This window comes from Mesoplodon mirus (assembly GCF_964341445.2).
Source record: "Mesoplodon mirus genome assembly, chromosome: 1".
Lineage (NCBI taxonomy): Eukaryota > Metazoa > Chordata > Mammalia > Artiodactyla > Ziphiidae > Mesoplodon > Mesoplodon mirus.
This window is the reverse complement of record NC_138976.1, coordinates 145,110-168,933: the sequence shown is the minus strand read 5'-3', so window position 1 is coordinate 168,933 and position 23,824 is coordinate 145,110. Positions and strand designations below refer to the sequence as shown.

Below are 23,824 nucleotides of genomic sequence, written 5' to 3'. Positions count from 1 at the left end.
ACAACATGGATGGACCTTGAGGGCATTATGCTAAATGAAATAAGCCATACAGAGAAAGACAAATAGTGCATAGTATCACTTATATGTGGAATCTTTCTTTAAAGAAGTCAAAATCATAGAAACAGAGTAGAAAAGTTGTTGCCAGGGCCTGGGGATTGGGGAAATAAGGAGAGGTTGATAAAAGGGTACAAACTTTCAGCTATATAAACAAAGTCTGAGTATCTGATGTAAAACATGATGAGTATAGTTTTTAAGACTGTATTATATAATTGAAATTTGCTAAGAAAGTAGAACTTAAATGTTCTATCACTAAAAGATAAACATGTGAGGTGATAGATGTGTTAGTTAATAGATGGCGGGAATCCTTTCACAATGTGTATGTATATCAAATCACCACAATGTACACTTTAAGAATCTTACAATTTTGTTAATTCCACCTTAATAAAGCCTGGGGGTGGGGGACAATGTGGTGCTGGCATAAGGATAAATATATAGAGCAATGGAATAGGATTGAGAGTCTAGAAGTAAACTCAAACATCTATGGCCAATTGATTTTTGACAAGGGTGCCAAGACCATTCAATAGGAAAAGAACAGTTTCTCTAACAAATGGGGAGGAGTTAACTGGTTATCCACATGCAAACAAATGAAGTTGGACCCTTACGTCACTTCATGTGAAAATATTAACTCAAAATTGATCAGAGGCCTAAGTGTGAGATCTAAAACTATAAAACTTTTAGAAGAAAACATAGGGAACCAATCTTCCTGACTTCAGATTTGGCAAAGGATTCTTAGATTTGACATCATAGTCACAAGCAAGAAAAGAAAAAAGAATAGATAAATTGAATTATTCAAAATTTAATACTTTTGTGCATTAAAGGATATTATAAAAATATGAAAATACAATAGAAGGAATGGGAGAAAATATTTTATAAGGGGTTAATATGCAAAATATATAAAGAACTCCTACAACTCAACAACAAAAAGAGAAACAACCATATAAAAATGGACAAAGAATCAGAATAGTCATTTTTCCAAAGAAGATATTCAACTGGCCAGCCAACAAGCACATAAAGACATTCAACATCCTTGGTCATTAAGGAAATGCAAATAAAAACCACAATGAGATACCATTTCGCACTCACGAGGATGGCTAGAATAATTTTTTTTTCTTTTAAACAGAAGATACTAGGTGTTGGTGAGGACATGGAGAAATAGGAACTTCTGTACATTGCTGACGGAAATGTAAAAAACAATAGCTTCTGTGGAAAACAGTTTGGAAGTTCCTCAAAAAATTAATCATAAAATTACCATATGACCCAGAAATCCCATTCCTAGGTATGTACATAAGAGAAATGAAATTATATGTCTACACAGAAATTTGTCCATGAATATTTATAGCAGCATTAACTATTAACAGCCAAAGGTGGAAACAACCCAAATGTCCATCAGTGGATGACTGGATAAACAAATTGTAGTACATACCTACAAAGGAATATTATTCAGCCATAAACAGGAAGGAAGTGCTGACAAACACTTCAACATGGATGAACTTTGAAAACATCACACTAAGTGAAAGAAGCCAGACACAAAAGGTCATACATTGTATGGATCTTTTTATTCGAAATATCCAAAATAGGCAAATCTACAGGTACAGAAAGGAGATTGGTGGTTTCTAGGGAATGGGAGGATGGAGGAATAGGGAGTGATTACTCAGGAGTGCATGGTATTCTTTAGGAGTGATGAAAAACTTTTGAAACTAGGGAAGTGGTGGTTGCACAGTATTGTGCGTACACTAAATGCCACTGAATCGTAGACTTAATTGTATGTTAAGTGAATTTCAACTCAGTTAAAAAAAACAAAACAAAATACCTGAGCTGTAGTTCTCTAGAGCCCAAACTATTAAGTCCAAAGTTGCTACTTTCCTTGAAGGTTTACCTGAGAAGGAGAGAGGGTGGGGACCGCACAGTGGAGAAGATTAACCTAGACGGCAGGACACATCATGGACAGGAGATGCTGGGCCTGAATGAGGATGGGGTGGGAGAAGTAGAGAACAGAAGCCTTCAGAGGACAAATACTGGGTTGGGGTTAGCCTGTGGGACCTAGAACCTGGGGAAGGCTGCTGCTGGTCGTGGTGGCAGTGTACAGGGGCCTGGGAAGCCCTCTGCAAGGCTGTGGAGAGCGCAGGTCGGGCGGGCTCTGCCTGAGTCAGTGACGTCTGCTGCCCCATCCGCCTCACACGGAGACTTTGGCTGCAGGTGGAGAGGTGGGGGAGGGGTGGGCTGAGGTCTCTGGATGTCACCTCTCTTCCTTCCTGTCCTGCAGATGTTGAACCTCTTCGTGGCGGTGATCATGGACAATTTTGAGTACCTTACGCGGGACTCTTCCATCCTGGGGCCTCACCACCTGGACGAGTTCATCCGGGTCTGGGCTGAGTACGACCCGGCTGCGTGGTGAGTGAGCCCCACGCTGCGTGGTCCTCGGGTGGTCCCTGCCACCCGCGGATCTCAGCACAGGGCTGCGTGGTGAGTGAGCCCCACGCTGCATGGTCCTCGGGTGGTCCCTGCCACCCGCGGATCTCAGCACAGGGCTGCGTGGTGAGTGAGCCCCACGCTGCATGGTCCTCGGGTGGTCCCTGCCACCCGCGGATCTCAGCACAGGGCTGCGTGGTGAGTGAGCCCCATGCTGCGTGGTCCTCGGGGTGGTCCCTGCCACCCACGGGCCTCAGCACGGGGCTGCGTGGTGAGTGAGCCCCATGCTGCGTGGTCCTCGGGGTGGTCCCTGCCACCCACGGGCCTCAGCACGGGGCTGCGTGGTGAGTGAGCCCCACGCTGCGTGGTCCTCAGGGGTGGTCCCTGCCACCCGTGGATCTCAGCACAGGGCTGGTGGCTGCAGACATGTTTCAAGTGAGCGTTCCCCCTTTGGGTTTTGGTTGCAGTTAGGGTTCCATCCTGCTCCCCCCTCCCAGGGGGTGCGCTCATTCTCACTCTCGGTGTTCTAGTATACAGCTCCCTGGGCTGAGAAATCCTCTTCTCAGACCCTCAGTCCAGCCCGTCGGAGGTTACCTAGGGGTCATGGAAGGTTTTCAGGGGGTTGTGAGACTCAGGGCTCCTACTGAACAGGGGCTCACTGTCTTCTCACGTCTGGGGTCGTGGAGAGCGTGTGGAAAAGGAGAAGGACCTAGTCTCAGGGCCTCACCGTTCTTGTGAAGTTCTGAGGCCTCTGTGGGCAGAAATAATGTGGGACCTTAGGACATTCTCCTCTGTGGACTCAGGGCTCTCCCTCCCTGCCATCTCCTTGACGTCAAGAGCCAAATGCACCTCTGTGTCACCAGCCCAGGCTGCGAATAGAGGGTTCTTGGTAAAGTTTTATTGAAATCAGATGAGCTGCCAGGAAGGGTCTAGTGTGATTGAGGCCCTTTGGTCTTGGTAAAAGAGGGTTACTGTGCTGCTGTTGCGTAAGTGAGGGGCAATTCGCTTCCAGACGGAGCAGGGGTGTCCTGAAGGGAGTGGCTTGTGATCAGGAGGCGGTGGAGACTGTGTTTCGTGGGAGAGTCTTGCACACCTGTGACATTTCGTTCTCGGGGTCAGCACGGATCCACCATCTGCCCATTTCTCTCTGTTCCTTCATCACTCACTCATTCCCTTGCTCATTCACTCATTGACCCTCTCCATCCGTGACTTGAACAGTTACTAAGGGTGTACTGTCTGCAGCAAAACACAGGACGCAGAGGGCCCGAGAGATCTGGCCGTCGGTAAGACCCAGGCCTGCTCAGCGCGTCACTCACGGTGAGCCCGGGAGTGAACTGTGCACCAGGGCAGGGGCTCCAGGGGGACGAGAAGACCATGGAACTGGGGTGCCGCCGCTTCCCGCCTCCTCTCCCTCAGGCTCCCTGGCCTGCCCATGTCCCTGTGGCGCAGCTCTGTGTTTGGTCACCCTTTGTGTGGTAGAGGCCTGGAGGAGATGGTCAGTGTCCTCATGGGAGGATCCTGCTGCCCACAGAGCACCTGGAACTCTGAATCCAAGTTCAGCAAGGGGAATACTCTGGAGCTTTCTGACCATCCAGGCCCCAAAAGCCTGGGAGCTTGGCTGGGCTCCCATACCCACTTCTTATGCAGTCTCCCTGGATCCCCTATCCCATCACAGTGAGGATCCAGAAGGTGCTATGTGAGGCCCTTTCCAGTCTGGGCAGCACCAGGGCCCTGGGGCTCTTCCAGGCCCAGAGCGTCTCTGAGTGTGTTCCAGTGTAGTGAAAAATTGACAGTTTTCACGCAGTGTAGAACAAGCCTGGCTGTTATTTATGGTTCGTGTTGTATGTGATTTTTCATGGTCTTGGAGATTCTTGTCATTTTTTTGATGCATCAGCACATTTGCCCACAGCACATGCTTGAGTCCACAGGTTCAGGGGGTATTCCTGGGTTCTCTGGTCAGGAAGGCCCAGTCAGACTGGAGGGGAGACTGACCACACCCAAGGCCTGGTCCTTGTCAGGCAGAGGGCGGGAGAGAGTCCAGTTGAGGCAGGATTGAGACTCATTCCAGGAGGGTCATCCTGACTGTGGTCTAAAGAGATGCTGCTGCTTCTGGGCATTTATTTTTCTAGAGGAGAAAAGCAGAGATGTTGTATAGAGCATGATTTGGACTAACAGGAAAAGGCAGGTCCGTTGAGGACTGCGAGAGGGGGATCATGTCTCCCAGATCTTCATGGACTGTAGACCCAGCACCTCCCCAATCAGCCCCAGGTGGAGCAGCATTAAGACATAGAAGAAGTGGACTTGGGTCAGACTGCAGCTTTGTGATTGTGCACAGAGACGGCTGACTGTTTCCCAACTCCAGGGTTCTAGAACTGGGGCCTCTGGAGGGCATAGGCATTCAGGAATATGGTGAAGTGCTTATGGAAGAGTAGATAGCAAAATGTAAGCCTCAGCCCAGAGCAAGATACCATGCAAGATAACACAAGACCCCCAGTCCGGAAGTAGCACAGACATGACCTGCAACTGACACTCAGACTTGCTTCTCCCATGAGCGGCTGGGGCAGCGGAAGGCTCGGCTGGGGCAGCTGAGCAGGCTGGGTCTGTACCCCACGACTGGGCAGGGCAGAGCGTGCTTGAGCCTTCAACGAACCTCTGTGACAGATGCAGGGCCGTGACCATCTTTATTTCCCAGGGACCATCTGCTGTCTCCTCGTTCTTGGGGAGGGTGAAACAAAAACAAACTTTGTGAAATGTCCTGAGCTTTTGTGTGTATGTGTGTGTATTACGTGAGTGTGCACAAGCACGTGCATGTGTGTGCTGTCTGTGCACAGGTCTGTGTACACCCGAGTGCATGTGAGTGTGTTTATGTGCAGGCAGGCACATGTGTGTATGCACGTGTTTTTGCACGCGCAGCACGTGTGATTGTGTGCCTGTGTGTGACTGCAGTCCGTCTTTTCATGTGTGTGTGTACATGTGTGTGAATGCCAGTATGCTTGGGCATGTACGTGCACATTTGTGTGTACACATGCGTGCTGTGGGGGGATGAGGAAGGCATGGAGTTGTTGCTTTCTGGTGTCGCCTTCCCCCACCCTCTCTTTTGCTGTGGCCTCAGCACTTTGTGGTAAAGTGCAGAGACTCAAAAGGAGGACCACTACCCGCTACCGTGAGTGATCTGCCTGCTCATCCTCATGGTCATCCATCTGTCCAGTAAACATCCCTGAGCGTGTGCCATGTGCTGGGGCCTGGGGTCCACAGTGAAGCAGGCGCATGCTCCCAGCTCTGCTCAGCCCAGCCGGGCGCGGGGCAGAGAAGCTGCAGGCCAGGTGTGTCTGCGGAGGGAGAGGTTACCTCTGGCTGGTGGGTCAGCGGAGGTGGCAGCTGAGCTGAACTGAAGGAGCGGGATGGACGGAGCTCGCTCTAGAGGAGGGTGGGGGCAGGGGGCAGGGGAAGGGGCTGGGTGCCTGGCTCGCAGGGAGGACGCATCGCAGAGGGGCTGCAAGGGTGGCCAGACAGCTAGCTTTGACTTCGTTTTATAGACAGAGAGAACAGTTTTGGAACCAGAGTGACAGGATCAGGCCCACATTTTTCCTCTGGTGGCGGCTGAGGGGTTTGATGGTAGAAGAGAGAAGCTGGGCCGAGGAACAGGGGTGACGGTAGGGGCTGTGCCTCTGCCAGGCTTCCAGCCTCTTTGTGGTGGTCCCTTGGGTCCACAAGGTTAGCACACACCTTGTGTGAGGCCGGAATGGGGCTTCCTCTTCATTCCCTCTTTCCCAGAAGTAAACGCAACACAGTTTGGAGTTGGTGAGACTGAGGGGGCCATCTTGCAGGAAAGGCAAGCGTCAGCGTTGGCTGGGGTGCCTACCCGGGGTCAAGGGGGAACCCTTAGCCAGACCCGCAGACCCCAGGGAAGGACACGGTGTGCTCAGAGAGGCAGGGATAGTCAGGAGAGCCAGGTGTGCAGAGAAGGCTCGGCCAAGGGGGCTCTGGGGGCTCAGGCACTCAGGGAGTGAGGGGAGGGGCGGCCAGACAGCCGTGAATGAGGCCCAGGGGTCGACGGGGTCGTGCTGTGTGCAGGGTGGACACACAGGGCCCCAGGCTGTTCTGTAGGGAACGTCTCCCGGCTGCAGTGGGCTCTGGAAATTGTCTGCGGGTTGCCACGCCTTCTGGGGGCTCTCTGGCCCAGGCCCTAGCCGGGAGCTGCCTGTCCAGCCTACCCCGGCTCCACCTCCAGACTGCGCAAGCCTGGCCGGGCGGGACGGGCTCCTCGTGCGTCGGTTGCCATGACCTGTGACGTTTCCTTTCCAGTTGCCAGGTTCATTATAAGGATATATGTACAGTTTGTTGCGTTGTTTTGCGCCACCCGTTGGCTTAGGGAAGAACTGCCCTGGTAGGTTGGCCTGCAAGGTGTGCTGCTTCAGAGCCTCCATCTGACATGCTCTTCCCTGTCCGAAATGCAAACACAGCACACACTCCCTGCCTGGTTTGGGAATGATGACACCTCACCTCTTGCCCCTCCTGCCCTGTCCTGCCCACACTGCAACCTCAAGGACACTTCGGTTCCCCATCTGACTCCCGACCCCTCCAGCTGGCTGGGGACAGGCAGCCTCATGACACAGTGCGCACAAAGGTTTCTGGCCGGGCTGTGAGGATGGGGACCAGGTCCCACCTGTGCCAATGAAGCAGGCGTCTCACCTGGATTTGTCTCCGGGCTCTTGAAGGTGGACTGAAGGTCAGACAGTCCAGAGGCCAAGGGCCCCAGAGGAGGGGGGTGTGGGCGCAGGTAGACCAGGAGCAGCTGCCCCTCTGGTCAGGAGAGTCCAACAACCCAGGGCTTTCTGGTTCCTGGGGGGAGGAGAGGGCAGAGGCAGTGGAGGCCCAAAGACAGGTCCTGCTTACCTCTGGATGGAGCCACTCAGCTGAGCCCAGGAGACCTGGGAGGAGGGCCAGACCCTGGGGTGGATCCACCTGCCAGAAGGCTGTCCCTCTTCTCTCTTCGGTGGCCTGAACCCGCCTGTGTCTCTGGGAGCCCAAGCAGGTCCCGTAGGCAGCCATCCCAGGGGTGGAGGTGAGGCTTCAGGACTGGTGGCCCGTCTGCCTCGGAGGAGACACAGTCAACAACCCCTGGACACCTCCCTGAGTCTGGAGCCTTATCCCTTATGTTGGTCCCAGCCTTTCCTGGCGTGCTGTCAGGAGGGTACAAGAGTGGCACCAAGCCACTCACCCCAGTTGCCCCCCCGCCCACCCCCTCTGCAGTCTCCCGCTTCCCACCCAGCCCTGACCCAGCAGCAGCCCTGCCCCGGGCCGGCCTCGGGTGTCTCTGGGCCTGGAGCTGGCCTTGCCCCTTGGACTTCATCTCTAGAACCTCGGGGCTCCCTGCAGAACAGCATAGCTCTCGCTCTAGTTTTCTGGCCTGCTTTAGACTTTTCTCCACTTTTTAAGCCTCTCGGCTAACTTGGAAGCAAATTGAGCATGAATTTGCTCATCAGGCAAGCTGATGTTTCTGCTGTGGATCTCCAGCCAGCCTTGTTGGTCACTTAACTCTACTAGCTGCCCTGGCATGGTGAAACAGCTCTTTTCCAATTTGGCATTATTCGTGGCTTCTGAAAGTGTAAAATCAGAGTTGACAACCCAAAGCCGCCCCGATGCAGCCTGTCATTCCCTCCATGCTCATGAGCTCAGATGCCCCCCTTCCCGCTCCCTGCGTGGGACCAGAGTGCGGAGGTGAGGCTGGGGGCAAGGAGGGGATCGAGCCCAGCAGAGAAATCCCTCATTTTACCTGTTTTGACTTTTGCCGTTTAATCTGACGCTGGTTAACTGGCTCTGTTTGTTTGTCTGCTTCCTCTCCCTTCCCTCCTTCCGCGCCCCTCCCGTGGACCCCACTCTGCCTCTGTCCTGTGGGCCGGGCCTCCAGTGGGCGCATCAGTTACAATGATATGTTTGAGATGCTGAAACACATGTCCCCGCCCCTGGGGCTGGGGAAGAAATGCCCTGCTCGAGTTGCGTACAAGGTAGACCCCACGCCCACACCCTGCGGGCTGTCTGTGCTGGGGCCGGGCTCCCGTGTCTCTTCTGGGGCTTGTGCACCTGTTTGCTTGCTGCTGTGCTGTCTCACTGTTTCTTTCTTTTCTCTGCCCCAACCATCTCTGCTTCCTTCCCAAACAAAGGGAAGCAGACACCATGAGGTGTCTCTGCACTGGCCCCTTGTCCCGCAGGGCTGCCCCTCTGCGAGCCCCCGGGGAGGCTCGGGAAGATGCAGCTGGAGCCCGCCATCTCCTCTCCTCCTGCCCTTCTCTTCCCTAGACAGGAGGGGGCGGCCCAGCTGTTGGGACAGAGCCTGTGTTTGTTCTGAGCTCGGACCACACTCTGCTCCTCTGTTCCCGAAACCCCTGATGTGGGTGGAGTTGTCTAGCCCTGAGGGTCTGACCCTGGGGGAGCAGCGGCCTGCAAGGCCTCTGCAGGGTGCACCTGAGGAGCCCGCCCCCAGCCCCGCATGTGCGGAGCTTCCCGGGATGGGGAGGGAGTGTTGTCTCTGGGGCTTCGTGGGTTCATGGAGCCTTAAGAAGGAAGGGTGCTGGAGAGAGGCATCCTGCCTTCCTTCCTGGGGCTCCAGAGGGCCCTGAGGGGTGAGAACAGCCTCTGGGGCCTGGGTGGTCCCATGTCCCTCCCACCCTGCTGCTGAGGGCCCAGCGGGCTGAGCTGCAAGGAGGGGGGTAAACTGAGGACACCGCCAGGCCTCCCTCCCGGGTGGGCGAGCAGGCCACATGGCCCCATCCCCAAGCCTGCTCCCACCTGCCCCTGCGCCCTCCGTCACCCCCTTGGTGCGTAAGCACCTTCCATCCCTCAGCTCTCCACCCTCTCAATAGCCCTCCTGCAGCCCTCAGTGCTCCCGAGACTCAGCCAGCATGTGTCTGGGGCCCAACGGCTGTCTCCCTCTCTGAGCAGGCTTCCCACCAGAGCTTTCATCTTTCTGATTCGGTCCACGCTGTCTGTCTCTGTGCTCCGATTCTGGGCTTGCATCTATCCCCTGGCTCAGCACAGCCTCTGGGAGCTAAGTGGCTCCTCCAGGCCATATGCAGACTCCTCTAGTGTCTTCCTTGGTCCTTCCCTGCCTGGCATGTGAGTCGAGCCTGCCTGGAGGCCCTGCATGAAAGGCTGTAGCTTTGTCCCCAAGAAGGAGAGCTGTGTCCACACTGACACCTGGGGCCAGGGTGGGCAGCCAGGGCCGTGACGGGGTAGCCTTTGTGTGCTGGCAAACCCCAAGGTTCTGGCAGTGAAGAGACCAGGTGAGGCCTCATGGTGGGTGGAAGTGGATGGGCTTGGTGAGCTGGGGAGGGTCCAGGAGATGCACAGAGTGCCATGTCCAAGAGGGTCTAGGCCCAGGCAGAGACTCCTGTCTGTTTGCCCTGGTCTTGCCCCTCTGCTGCTCCCTGAGATTCCTGGCGCTCCAGGGCCTGGGCAGGCAGAAGGGGCTCTGGTAAAGGTGCCCCGGACGGAGCTCTCCTCTCTTGGAAAACACCTGCTTGCCCCTCCTTCCCGCTGGCTCCTGACTCCCTGACTCTCCCCTGGCATGGAACCCCTCTGCCTCTCCCACCGCCATCGGTGCTGGTCTGCAGGGACACGGTGCTCTGGGAAGCCGTGTGTGTCACACAGGTGACCAGCAAGGTCCTAGGACCATGATTGGAGGTGCCAAGTGGGGCTTTGCCAGCATTAGGGGACGGAGTCTGGGCTCGTGTCTCTAGCCACCTGCCCTCCATCAGGCTGAAGACTGGATTTGGTGCCAGGATACTGGGGGCAGGCCTGGGGGCAGAGTGTCCCTACCCAGAGAAGGGACAGAGAGGCTGCCCTGTCACAGGATGCAGGCTTGGCAGAGGGCAGGCAGACCCCAGGGAGGGGCCCTGTACCCCCACCTCTAGCTCCCATCCTGGATGGGAGAGGACAGGGGGCTCACGGTGCCCTGAGAGCTCTACTTGGCAGGCGAGGTGGCCCTCTGATGCTCAGGCCGTTCCAGACACACCTGAGACCCTTTTCCTCCTGGAGATCACATAAGTTCTCAGAGCCTCAGGGACACACCTGTCTCCAGCTGTTCTGTCCTGGAAAATGGAAGAGAGGAAAGGGGGCTGTTCACCTGATGGGGAAACAGGGAGCAAGCTTGCAGGGCTCCCAGTCTGGTCCGAGCACTTGTGTTCCTGTGGGATGGCCCTGGGTCCCCAGGCAGCTGGCTGAGCCCGAGGCCCTGTGCAGTCACATCTGTTTGGGTCCCTCCCCCTGGAAGGAGCTGGTCTCTAAAGCTTCCCTTGCTGCCTTGGGCTGGTGGCATCAAGCATCTGTTCCTGGCCCCCTAGCTGGGTGGTGAGAGGCAGAGGCCTTCCCGGGGCTGCGGGTCTCCTCACTGGGAACTGACCTCTGAGGCTGTGGTCTTGGCTGCCCTAGCCCTCGTCCAATGCTCCTGTCTGTGGGCTGCCTCAGGGGTCCTGCAGCCAGCCCAGACCCCTCTTCAGCCTAGGCCACACCCTTGTTCTGTCATGGGCAGTGGGCAAGGGCCCCTCTGGCTGAGACATGCCTGTTTTTTCAGAGGGATCCAGGCTTATGGCCTGGCCCCGTTGTACAAGATGTACCTGGACTTCTACTTTTCTGCAGCCAAGGGAACCCTCATCTCAGATGAGGGTGGGGGTCCAGGGGTAGTGTGAATGCTGGCAAAACTCCCATGCATCCAACCTCTCTTGGTCCTGGGCACCTACAGGGACCACCTCTGGGAGGCCAAGACCAGGCTCCAGGGCCCTCGAGCACTGTGTAGCCCTGTGGCGGGGGGACCCTGAGAGGCCTGGCCCTGACCTACCCACCTTGTCCCCAGCGCCTGGTTCGTATGAACATGCCCATCTCCAATGAGGACATGACGGTCCACTTCACGTCCACGCTGATGGCCCTCATCCGGACTGCACTGGAGATCAAGCTGGCTCCAGGTGAGCAAGCCAGCCTTGAGGGAGGGCACAAAGCCAGGGCTGTATGACCGCCCCCGAGAGCCCCCCAGGGCAGCTGTGCAGGGGCGGGAGGAGGGGCCTGTCTGGACTGGATGGAGAACGACTGCCCCTGGTGCCTCTGTCAGACGGACCTTGTCCCCCGAACCCATGCTGCACACTAGTGCTGCAGTGGTCCCATTGTCACGCGAGGAAGCTGAGCGGGAGTGAAAGTGAGTGACTCCAGATTTCCCAGAGTTCTGCAGTGTTGGAGCCGGCGTCACAGGAGCCAGTACCCCTTGTGGGGTGAATAGTCTGCCCCTTGCCCGTAGTGAGCCCAGTTCCCCCATCAGGCCCTCTCCGGAGTTACTGATAGAACGACACAGCCTGAGCCAAACCAAGGAGGAAATGAACCTCCCCTCCCCACCGCATGTGATGACAGCTTCCCCTTCGCAGAGAAAATGAGTCACCAGAGAGGCCCTCCCCCCACATGGCCTTCCTCCCTGCATCCGGGCCCTTGAGCTCCGCCCTCTCTTGTGTAACGGATGAGCAGAGGCCAGTCCTCCCGCTTGCACACTCTGCCCTGTTTTCATCATCTACCCAAGGATGTCATGACAGAAATTGTGTATTCTATTTCTTGCCTTGTCAACTTTCTCTCTCTGCTGCATTATTTCTATCAATATGTAAATGTGCTGTTATTTTTCCTATTTTTAAAAGGTTTTTCTCTTCCCCCTCCATCGACTTCTCTCTTTTTCTTCTTTCCTTCTTAGCAACAGGAGACACAGGTCTGCACTGTCTCTGATTTCTCCTTTCCTAGTCTGCAGTCCATCTTTCACAGTGCAAAGTTTTGCTGGAACTGCTCTTGTCAAGCTCCGCAGGGACCTCCCCTTCTCAGCCCTTGCCTTAAGGACCTGTCCACAGCCTTTCCGCAGGTGTCACTCCCTTCTGTGTGAAACCCCTTTGTGCCTCTTTTTCTGGCTTCTCCCAACCTCTGAAGGTCACTGTGTGCCTCAGGCATACATTCTCACCTTTTCCCATGGCTTTCAATGTTGCGAATTCCAATTTTGTATTTTTGGTCCAGGCCTGCTCCTACACCCCAGGCTTATATACCCCACAAATTATTCACCGTCTGTACTTGGAGGCCCAGTGAGCATCCAGAGTTCACGTTCTGACCCTTGAGTTCCAGATACTCCCCAGATTCCTCCCTGTCTCCATCAGTGGAAACTGCTGTTAGAGTTGCTCAGGCCAAAACTTTTGCAGTCATTTTTATGTCCTACTTTTTTTTCTTACCCTACTTCTGATCCATATCTGAACCCTTATAATATCTTCTGACTCCACCTTCAAACTACACTCAGAATATGATCACTTGTCTAACCTTTCCTACTGCCAGCTCCTGGACCAAGTCACTCTTGTTCTTCGTGCCTGGATTGTTGCAGTAACCTTCTAACTGGGCTGCTTCTGCCCTTGCCTCTTTCAGTCTACCTTCAACACAACAGCCAGAATGATCATGTTAAAAATCAAACCAGTAAAATTATTAAACCTCTAGCTAGCCGGATCACGAAAAATAGATAAAAATAACCAGTATAAGGAACGAAAGAGGGAATATCACTGTAGATCCTGCTGACATTAAATGGGTAACAAGGAAATTTTGTAAACAACTTTATGTCGATAACTTCAGTAACTTAAATGAAATGGAAAAATTCCTTGACACAAACTATGAGGCTCATTCAAAAATAGATAACCTGGAAAAAAAAAGGAAATAGATAACCTTAGTAATACTGTATATATTAAATAAATTAAATTCATAGTTAAAAATCTTCCAACAAAGAAAATCATGGGCCCAACTTGTTTCATTGATGAAGTCAACCAAACGTTTAAGGAGGAAATAATTCTATACAAAGTCCTCTAGACAGTAGAAAAAGGGAAAGTATTTCCCAACTTACTTTACGAGGCCAGCATTACTCTGATGAGACATTACAAGCAAAAAAATTACAGACCAACATTCCTCATGAATACAAACAATAAAATTTTCAACACAACTTTAGCAAACTGAACATGGTGATTAAAGTAGGGTTTATCCCAGGAATGCAAAATGCAAGGTGGGTTCAAGTTTAAAAATCAATCAATATAACTTAATATATCAAGGGGGAAAAACTATATGATTATCTCAATAGATGCAGAAAAAGCTTTGACAAAATTCAACATCCATTTGTGATACATAAATTCTATATAAACTAGAAATTAAAGCAAACTTTCTCAATCTGATCAAGGATATCTATGATAAACCTACAGCTAATGACATGCTTAACAAAGGAAGCCTGGCTCCTTTCCCCCTAAGATCAGTAACAAGGCAAGGATGTCTCCTGTCACCATTTTTGTTCAATATCATACTTGAGGTTCTAGCCATTGTAACAAGTCAAGAAAAAGAAATAAGAGGTGTACCAATTGGAAAGAAATAAATAAAATTGTCTCTATTCATGATTGACATGATTATCTATACAGAGAATCTTAAAGAATCAAATAAAAAGTTAATAAAACCAAAGCATCTACAAGCCTAGGAATACCAAGGATTGCTGGGAACCACCAGAAGCTAGGAAGAGACAAGAAACGTTCTTCATTAGAGCCTTTCAAGGGATCACAGCATTGTCGATACCTTGATTGTGAGCTTCTGGCCTCCACAACTGAGGCAATATATTTCTGTTGTTTAAAGCTGTAAGAAGAAGTTACTAAAACTAACACCTAAGTATAGCAGGGTCAGTATATGAAAAGCAAATGTATTTCTATAGATTAGCAATTAACAACTGAAATTGAAAAAGTTCCATTAAAATTGCACCAAAAACATCAAATAACTGGCTAACTCTAAAAATATATATGCTAGAGTGTATGCTGCAAATTTCAGAATATTGACCAAAGGAATCTTCTTTAATAAATCAACCAAGCACTATATCACGTTCATGCATTGGAAGACTCAATATTGTTAGTTCTCCTCATATTGATCAATAGACTCAGTGTTATGCCAATCAAAATCCCAACAGGCTTTCTGGGTTGAAATTTATAAACTGATTCTAAAATATACACAGAAAAGCACACAAACTTGAGTAACAAAAACAATTTTGCAAAAAGAATAAAGTATTTTAGCCATTTAAAGAATGACAATATTAAGTACTGATGAGAATGCAGAAAACTCAAATTCTCATGTTCCTAGTGTGGGTACAGTGGTACCGCCGCTTTGGAAAACAGTTTCACTGTTCTTTATCGAGTGGCCCAGGCATCCCACTCCTAAGGGAGATGACATGAAAGTATACACGCACACAAAAACCTATACGCTAAAGTTTGTGGCTTTATTCATAATCGCGCCAAACTGTAAACAACTCAGCCATCAGCCAGATGGTGACGGATAATCAAACTGTGGTGTGTCTGTGTGATGAGACGGTTCTCACTCAGCAACAGAGAAACAGGCTGCTGATGTGCTTGGCGTGGGTGGGGCTCAGATGCATCGTGCTGGGTGAAAACTGAGACTTGATAGCATGTTGTGTGAAGCCATTTGTATGACATTCTGAGAAGTTGAAACAGTTGAGACAGAAAACACATCGTTGATGCCAGGGCCCTGGGAGAGGGCGAAGGGGTGGACCACAAAGGGTACGGAGGGAGCTTGGCAGGGGTGCCGAGCTCCTGCCTGGATTGTGATGGTGGATCCATGGTCATATGCGTTTACCAAAGTTCACAGAGTGGGAGAACTAACAAGGTGAATGTTTATGTACGTAACTCACACTTTAATAAACACGATGTTTAAAAAAAGATGGATCAGAGTGCTTCATTCCTCTGCTTGGACCCTCTGCTGCTTCCTGTCTCAGCGGCCCCCACCTGCACGTCCTCTCCCTCTGCTCCAGCCTCGCCCTCCTGGCTCCCTGGCCCCCTTCAGGGTCCCGTGAGCCCTTTCCTGACCGTTCTGTCCAAACTGCAGCCCTCCTGAAAGTTCCTGTCCCTCCCCTCTTGGTTTTTCCTGTATCCAACATACTGGATTTTTAACTTACTGCTCCTTTATTGTAGATTAAAATCATGTAACTCCACAAGGGCAGTTTCCTTTGATTTTGTTCCATCACCTAGAACAACACCTGGTGTTCGGTGGGCGCTCAGTAACTTTTATGGAATGATTGATGAATGGCTGGAACACTGCGGTGCCCCTTCCCAATCCCATCGCCACCCACGCCTACACGCCCTTGCACCCTCGCCACTGGGTGGCTCAGCTCCCACACCTCTTCAGACAGGTTCTGGCGGGGAGCTCTCTGACCAGCCTCCAAGGCAGTGTTTCTCCCCCCTGCACCTTTCCTCAAGCATGGGGTCTCTCCCAGCCCACCCCAGCTCTGCCTGTTCCCCCAAGGGGGCTGCGGGATGGCTCCTAACATCTCTCCTCCCTTCCCACCCTTATCCTGCCCCAGCTGGCACAAAGCAGCATCAGTGTGACGCAGAGTTGAGGAAGGAGATTTCCTCTGTGTGGGCCAATCTGCCCCAGAAGACCCTGGATTTACTGGTGCCACCCCATAAACGTGAGTAGGGTGAGAAACTCCCCCTGCCCACCCCTCTTCTGTCGCACCCAGAGGCAGAGCAGGGAGTCCTGGGTGAGGGCAATTGTTGGGTCACCTTGGAGAGGAGGGCTCACGTCCTTGGTAGCCCAGAGCACTCGTCTCCAAGGTGGGAGCCAGGGGCTGTGGGAGGAGATGCCTGGGCCGTATTCCGTTGGGCAGAGTCACCCACACTCCTAGTGTAGGGAATTCCCTTCAGAAAATCCAGAGAAAAGGTAGGGGGACGCCTACAGTTGGAGCTGGTAGAAGGATGAGGTGTCTGGGGTTAAACTGAGCTGTGCTGTGTTGGGTGGAGCCCAGCGGGGCCTGGGGAAGAGTCAGTGCAGCTCCAGGTGGTCCCACGGTCCCGCCCACGGGTCCAGGAGTCCTCGTGGTGGGCGCTGGCTCCTCACCGCAGCCCACCCCACATGTCCCCTTTCTCTTGTATTCCCTCCCTTGCCTGCTGTGCTCTCCAGCCGATGAGATGACAGTGGGGAAAGTGTACGCAGCTCTGATGATATTCGACTTCTACAAACAGAACAAAACCACCAGAGACCAGATTCACCAAGCTCCCGGAGGCCTGTCCCAGGTACCAGGTTCCAGGAGTTCCAGGAAGTAACCCCGAGACTCTGCCACCTTCCACTGTTTGGCAGCAGAGGGGACCCAGCCCCTTCTGGAAGAAAGTGCAGCGGGAAAAAAACTAAGATGAGAGGTTCTTGCGGCCGCCTCTCTGGCCCACAGAGTCAGAAACCCCATATAGCCTGTGCTTCCGTTAGTGGGAGGTGCACACAGGTGGGGCCCAAAGAGGTTCAAACCTACTGCCCAGGGTCATGATGTGTCCCACTCATGCCTCTGGCTGGGATAGTTTGGAGGACTTTCTTCCAGAGGTCATCCTTCAAAGATGACGACTTCACCACACAGCCAAAACCTTTGGTGTCCGTGTGTAGACTCTCATCTATAAAGTTGTCCTGTGTCCAGCACTCAGGACATTCACCCACAGGGTGCGAAGTGTCTGGTGCCCACACCCCAGCCCTGAAATCTGCTCCGAATTCTGCTCAACCTGGGACTCTGGCAGCCTCTACCAGTCCATCCAAGTTGATGATGAGATGAAATCTTTCTGCCATTTGTAATCAGATCCAGTCCCCAAATTGTGTAGGAAGGGAAACTGAGGCTCCAAGAAAGGAAATGACTGTCCTGAAGTCACTTACAGGCCAGACTGGGAATGGGCTTCTGATGGGCAAGGGGCAGGCCCAGGGATCCCCATCCTGCCCCGGGGGGTCTGGACAGGTGGCTGAGCACCTCGGTGCCCGGGGTCCATGGGGCGTCCCCGGTCTCAGAGACCCTCCTCCTGGCGCCCCTTCTGCAGATGGGCCCCGTGTCCCTGTTCCACCCTCTGAAGGCCACGCTGGAGCAGACGCAGCCAGCCGTGCTCCGCGGAGCCCGGGTTTTCCTTCGGCAGAAGAGCTCGGCCTCCCTCAGCAATGGCGGGGCAGTGTGAGTACCACCGGGCAGGGCGTGGGGCCTTGGCGGGAGGAGGGCAGGGGTCCCCCCGGGGCTCCCGTGGGCAGTGCCCTAGGACAGGGAGCCTTCGGGTCTCACCGCCACCCAGCCACACCCACCTCCACCCAGATGCTTCGCGGTGGGTCCAGCTGGTCCAGTCTGCCGGCGGAGCCGGTTCTGTGGTGCATCTGAGGCTAATTCCTATAACAGTAGACAGGTGCTCTGACGGCACCGGGGCCACCTGATTCAGACAGTCTGTTATTCCAGTCCACGCCTCCCACTGTGGGAGCCTGTTTCTCTCTCAGGTGAGGGCTCCCCTCTGCTTCCTCGCTGGCCTTCGGTGCCTGCAGACCATTAAGAAGGTATCTGTTTCCACCTCAGCTTCTCACCGCTTTTTGTTAATGGCCTGTTAGTGTTCCCATCTTCCTTTAAGACACTTTCCCTCCCAGATCTCCATTTTGATATGGATGTCTGTTTTGTAGACAAATGGGCAAGGTCCTTCCCTATCACGTAACTCTTGGTAACGACCCAAGAACCAAGTGATCCAGAATAGCCATCCCTGTGGCACTCTGAGGGGTGCCAGGCTGGGCCGCACCGGAGGGCAGGACCCTCTCAGCCACCGTCCCCAGTCAGAGGGGGTGTCCCACATCTGCTAACATCCCGTTGGCCAAAGCCACTCATTGGTTGAGCCCAAAGCAGGAACGTGCACTCTGTCTCACCGGCAGGGGCTGAGGGTGGGCCGCACACCCACTTGCCGTCCTGGAGAACCACGAGGCCAGGCAGCAAGCATGGCTAGGGCTCCCGGTTTCTTCCTCTCCTGTGCATGTTTTGGACACCCTTTTTGAAGCCTGATTTTGGGTCATGGACTGTGGATCAGGTAGCTTTTGCTGAGTAACAAACTGCCATACTTAGGGAGCCGGCCCTAAGTTCTTTGGCAGTGCTTTGGGCCTGGGCCCGGGCCAGCTCCTGTGGGGCCGGTGGGCCCAGGACAGCATATTCTCACCTCCTGTGTCTGGGCTCATCGGTGTGGGGAGGCTGGAGAACAGCCCGAGGGGAAGGGTTAGGGTGCAGGTGTTCGGGCCTCTCCTTGTGGCCCATTAGCCAAAGCAAGTCACCTCCCTAGCCCGAGCTCATGGGACAGGGGTTGACACTGCGGCGGCACAAGTCCAGAGGTGGAGAGGCCACAGGACACTGGGAGAACCTAAGCACAGCTGGTAACGCTCGCGTGTGAAAACCGCACTCTTGAGGGCGTGCAGGCCCTGAGGGTGGCCTCCCGGCCCCCGGGAGCCCCCGTGCTCCCACACTCTCCTTTCTCCATGCTGATTATGATCCCTTTTGTGCATTTAAAGTTAAACAGTGGATTCTGAGTGTCCATGTGTGTGTCAGAGGGGATGGGGCGGGGAGGTGTCTTTGTGGACTGATCTGAGCCGGGCTTTCGGTTCAGGAAAATGAACATCGCTTATTTCCAGGGTTATAATTTCTACACAAATCAGTTACCACCCCTTTCTGTTGCATGTGAGAGAGGGCCCAATCTACCGGGGCCAGGCAGTGGGGGCATTTACTGAGCCTTCTGATGGCTGGTGTAAGTGCCCACCCGGCCTCAACATGGTGTGACCTCAGAGGTGACCAGGCCTTGGGGCCAGCGTCCGTCCTCCTGGCCGTGCTTCCTCTCAGGGTCAGCCTTTCCTGAGGCTAGAGCAGCTCCAGGCAGCACAGTGCAGGGGAGATGCTTGCAACTTGAGAAGATGAAGGATGTTCTCAGAAACCCCAGTGATGGTGGGTCTGGTCATCTGCGTGGCCAGCGCAGGCCGTCAGGCTTCACCTCTGAGCTCAGAGCGTGACTGTTGCCGCTCAGCCTGGGTGACGGAGAATGTATGTGACGCCTCATTGCACACGAGAACGAGCAGAAACCCAGGCAAATGCTGGGCTGTTTTCGTGCCACTTGGGAGACACGATAAGAAAGACAGACACTGACAAGGAGAGGGCAGGTGGTTAGGTTGCCTGTGGTGGGGAAGGCCTCCAAAAGTGGTCTCACCAAAGGTGACACTTGTGCCTAGACCTCAGGGCAGGAAGGCCTCCGTGGCTGGGGTCAGGGGAGTCGTGAGTAGCCGTGGACCATCAGGGCTGACGGAGCAGCTGCGCAGGCTGGATGCCTCACCCGTGAGCATGTGTGTGGCCTTGTCCCACCACACATGTGAGCCCCTGTCTAGGCCAGATGTCCCCAGACTAGGGTCCCCTCTCTGCCCATCAACTCTGAGCGGGCACGACCATTGCTGTACCTCCACTGGAGAGTGGCCACACTCAAGGGGCCTCCTTCCTTTGGGCTCCTTCTAGCCCAGAACTGGGTCGGGGTGGAGGTTTCTGGTGGGTGGGAGCCACGTTCTGTGGCCCATGGACCTCCAGGCCCACAGGACAATCCTCTCTCCTCCACAGACATACCCAAGAGGGTGGCATCAAGGAGTCGGTCTCCTGGGGCACTCAGAGGACCCAGGAGGTGCCCTGCGAGGTGGCGATGCCCCTGGAGCGTGGCCACTCCACGGAGATCCCAGTGGTGCAGACAGGAAAACCGGTGAGGGCTCCCAGGGCTGGGGGTCCGCGTTGGGGGTGGGGTGAGAGTGGGAGGGTGAGGGCGAGAGCAGGATGGGGGGAGGCTGGCATGGGGAAGAAGGTGAGAGTGGGATGGGGGCGGGTGTGACTGGGGACCTGCTGTCCCCCCAGGCTGTGGCTGTCCAGATGCAGAGCATGGCCCTGAGAGGCCCTGACAGGGAGCCCCAACCCGGGCTGGAGAGCCAGGGCCGAGCGGCCTCCATGCCCCGCCTGGCAGCGGAGACTCAGGTGGGTGGTCTGGGAGGGTTGCGGTCATGGGAGGGGGGTGGGGGTGAGGAGACTTGGCATGGAGGAGCTTGTGTCCCACACGCGGGCTTTGCTGGGGTGGAGCCTCCCCAAATGCACTGTAGCCTGGACACCACCGGCCCTGTTTGGAGCCCTCAGAACACGATGCTGGCCTCGAGAGGTGTGGCCAGGCCAGCAAGAGTCCGCACTGCCCCGTGTCACTGACCCAGCCCTTCCCTGTCTCTGGGACACGCCTCTCCCGCTCCAGCTCTTCACTCCCCCAGAAATCACACACAGGGCCTCCTCAAGCCACCCTTTTCCCTCATGTCCTCTCGGAGGCCCTGGGGGTGACCCTGCTCTCTCTCTGGACACTGGAGGTTCTTTCTCTGGGACTCGCTTGACCACCTGGCAGGAAGCCCCTGGCCTGGGGGCTGCAGCACTGTGTCCCGGGCTGAGCCCTTGGGTTGAGCATTCCTCTTCCACCCCCTCACTCCCCCGTCTCTGCCCACTGCGCCTGGTGCCCTCCTGGCCTGGCCACCTCCCTTCGGTGCCATGCTGGCACCTCTTCTCCCTCCTTCATGCTTGAGCCCGAGCAGTGGCTCTGGGTGAGCCCATTTCCGTGGGTTGTGCTTTCAGCCCTGGGGGAGCAGCCTCACGGTGCTGGATGGACGGAATGGCACAGTGGTCTCGGAGGCACAGTGGTCTCACCGTGGCCGCCGAGGCAGCTCTGGGCCCCACCGGGGATCCTTCCAGCCAGGCCAATGGCCTCCCTCTTCCTGGCACCCTCCCTGTCCTGTAGGGACGCTGAGGCCAAGAGGCCTCCTGGGCCCCGCCCGGCCTGGGAGAGACAGTCAGGCACACAAACAGCATTTTGTGCAAAGAGTGCTTCTGAAGAAGCGGTGGGTCTCGGGTGGGCAAGAGCAGTCCAGGGAGAGGGAGGGGCTTGGTGGTCCCTGAGCCCCAGCCCCTCAGTGGGCCTCCCCAGGGACCCTGCCAGACCACAGGCCAGGTCCTCCGTGGCGCCATGCTCCCCCCTCCCCCCCCCAAGCCCCCTGCGGCACAGCCTCCCTTATCTGGGGATATGCCCCAACTTCAGGGATAGGGTCCCAGGCCCATTCCTCCCGATGGGACGTGTCCTGTGGTCCGCCCAGCCCCCGTGTCATGGCGGCTTCCCCCCGCCCTGGGCCTCCCTGGACCCCACTCTCAGGCCGTGCGCCCGCCCGTGTCCCCGCCCGCAGCCGGCCCCAGACGCCAGCCCCATGAAGCGCTCCGTCTCCACTCTGGCGCCCCAGCGCCCCCCCGTGGCTCGTCTCTGCAACGCCGCCCTGGACCGCGCTCCAGCCAGCCAGGCCGCCCCCCACCATCACCACCGCTGCCATCGCCGCAGGGACAGGAAGCCGAGGTCCCTGGAGAAGGGGCCCAGCCTGTCCGCAGACACAGGTGGCGGAGTGTGCGAGGGGTCTCTCGAGGGGCGGGGGCTCGAGTTGGGGGTTCAGGAGCACCTCACAACCGCACAGCCAGCCCTGAGCCTGAGACCAGGCAGGAGCAGCCCCCAGCTCTGCCCTGGACCCTCTGCTGGCCCTGGGGGGTCAGGCCGGGGTGGGGTCTGTCTCGCCGCCGGCTTGGCTGTGCTGACTTCTCCTCTCCCCCCGCCAGCACCCAACAGCGCCGCGGGGCCAGGGCCGCCCCCGGGGGACGGGCCAGCAGGCTGCCGGCGGGAGCGCAGGCAGGAGCGGGGCCGGTCCCAGGAGCGAAGGCAGCCCTCCTCCTCCTCCTCCGAGAAGCAGCGCTTCTACTCCTGCGACCGCTTTGGGGGCCGTGAGCCGCCACAGCCCCAGCCCCCCCTCAGCAGTCACCCCGCGTCGCCAACCGCTGGGCAGGAGCCAGGACCCCCGAGACAGGTACGTGGGCCTGAGGACCCCGCCTCGCCCGCGCTCCCTGGGGTCCGGGAGGGAGCCCCTTCCTTTCCTGGTTCCTAGGCCCCAGCCTGCGCTCCTTGCTTCTCGGGCCCGTCCGTCCCGCCGGGCGGAGCCCTGGCCCTCCCGCTGTCCAGTCCCTTCATTGCTTTCCTTCTGACAGAGGTGGGCTGGGCTGTGGTCTCCTGGTCCCTGGCCCTGTGCCTATCCCTTGCTGTCACCACCATCCCCAGACTGCCATCCCATCCTCCTGGGGCCGCCCCGGGTCCATCGCAGCTGCCCGCCCGCGCCCCCAGCCGTGGCTCTCCCCTGTGCCGTGCTCTGTTCGCCCTGTCCTTTGACTGGGGTTTGCTGTGTTCCCGTTTCCTGCAGGGCAGTGCTTCAGCGAACGGGAGCCCCCTGCTGCCAACATCTGGTGCTAGCACCCCTGGCCGCGGCGGGCGGAGGCAGCTGCCCCAGACCCCGCTGACCCCCCGTCCCAGCATCACCTATAAGACGGCCAACTCCTCACCCGTCCACTTTGCTGGGGCTCAGACCAGCCTCCCTGCCTTCTCCCCCGGCCGGCTTAGCCGTGGCCTTTCAGAACACAACGCCCTGCTCCAGAGAGACCCCCTCAGCCAGCCCCTGGCCCCCAGCTCTCGGATCGGCTCCGACCCGTACCTGGGGCAGCGTCTGGACAGCGAGGCTGCTGCCCGCACGCAGCCTGAGGACACGCTCACCTTCGAGGAGGCCGTGGCCACCAACTCGGGCCGCTCGTCTCGGACTTCCTACGTGTCCTCCCTGACCTCCCAGTCGCACCCCCTCCGCCGGGTGCCCAACGGCTACCACTGCACTCTGGGGCTCAGCTCCGGCGGGGGCGGCCGCGGGCGGCACAGCTACCACCACCCCGACCAAGACCACTGGTGCTAGCCGCACCGCGACCGGCGGGCGCGTCCCAGGTGATGAGTTTTATCATCCGCGCTGGGCTCCGGGGCGCTCGGGCGCTGAGGCGGGGGCAGCAGCCCTGGGAGGAGAGCCTCGCCCCTGTGTCTCCTCCCTCGCGCTGGGCGGAGCGGTCTGTAGAGGGCTGTGGCTCCCTCTCTACCCCTCCCGCGCTGCCTCCCTGGGTCTCAGAGCTCAGAGCCTACCCAGGACGCGGCTGTGTGTGCTGAGCCGCACTGGGCGAAGGGCCCAGCATCCGAGGTGTGTGCTGGGGACGTTTTGCAGGAGGGCTGGATCTTGTGCGGATCATCCTTCATCCAAACGTGCGGTGCAGAGGAGCGGGCGAGACCTCAGGCCAGAGTCGGTGGTAAACCGAGCAGGTCTCGTCAGCCGCCGCGCATCAGCAGTCCGGTGGCGCCCTTCGCACCTAGGATGGCAAATAGGCGCTAGAAACACACGCAGATGCTCTGTCCTCCCAGACACGGTCAGCCCTGACGGGGACCAAATCTGGACCACGTTCTTGCTGTTGGTTTTGATTTTTAGTCACGACACCCTTCACTCGTTTGTTGACTCTATATACTTGATCAGAAAATAAAAATAAAAAACCAGAATAACGGGGAAGGGAATGTTAACATGACTGTGAAACATCAACTCTATAGGAGGATCTCAG

General features: G+C 55.8%; 1 protein-coding gene across 1 annotated transcript in view; it reads left to right on the top strand.

Annotated features, from left to right (window-relative positions):
- Positions 1–23,514, top strand: part of CACNA1B (calcium voltage-gated channel subunit alpha1 B) — a 196,512-nt gene extending 172,998 nt beyond the window's left edge. Inside the window, exons 36-46 of the mRNA XM_082628592.1 lie at positions 2,324–2,451; positions 8,381–8,477; positions 11,321–11,429; positions 15,863–15,970; positions 16,462–16,574; positions 17,352–17,479; positions 19,919–20,054; positions 20,204–20,320; positions 21,556–21,757; positions 21,974–22,218; positions 22,606–23,514. Of these exons, the coding sequence (XP_082484718.1) occupies positions 2,324–2,451; positions 8,381–8,477; positions 11,321–11,429; positions 15,863–15,970; positions 16,462–16,574; positions 17,352–17,479; positions 19,919–20,054; positions 20,204–20,320; positions 21,556–21,757; positions 21,974–22,218; positions 22,606–23,142 (1,920 nt within the window). The 3' untranslated portion in view covers positions 23,143–23,514. The remainder of the gene's footprint in view (positions 1–2,323; positions 2,452–8,380; positions 8,478–11,320; positions 11,430–15,862; positions 15,971–16,461; positions 16,575–17,351; positions 17,480–19,918; positions 20,055–20,203; positions 20,321–21,555; positions 21,758–21,973; positions 22,219–22,605) is intronic.
- Positions 23,515–23,824: the final 310 nt, after the last annotated feature.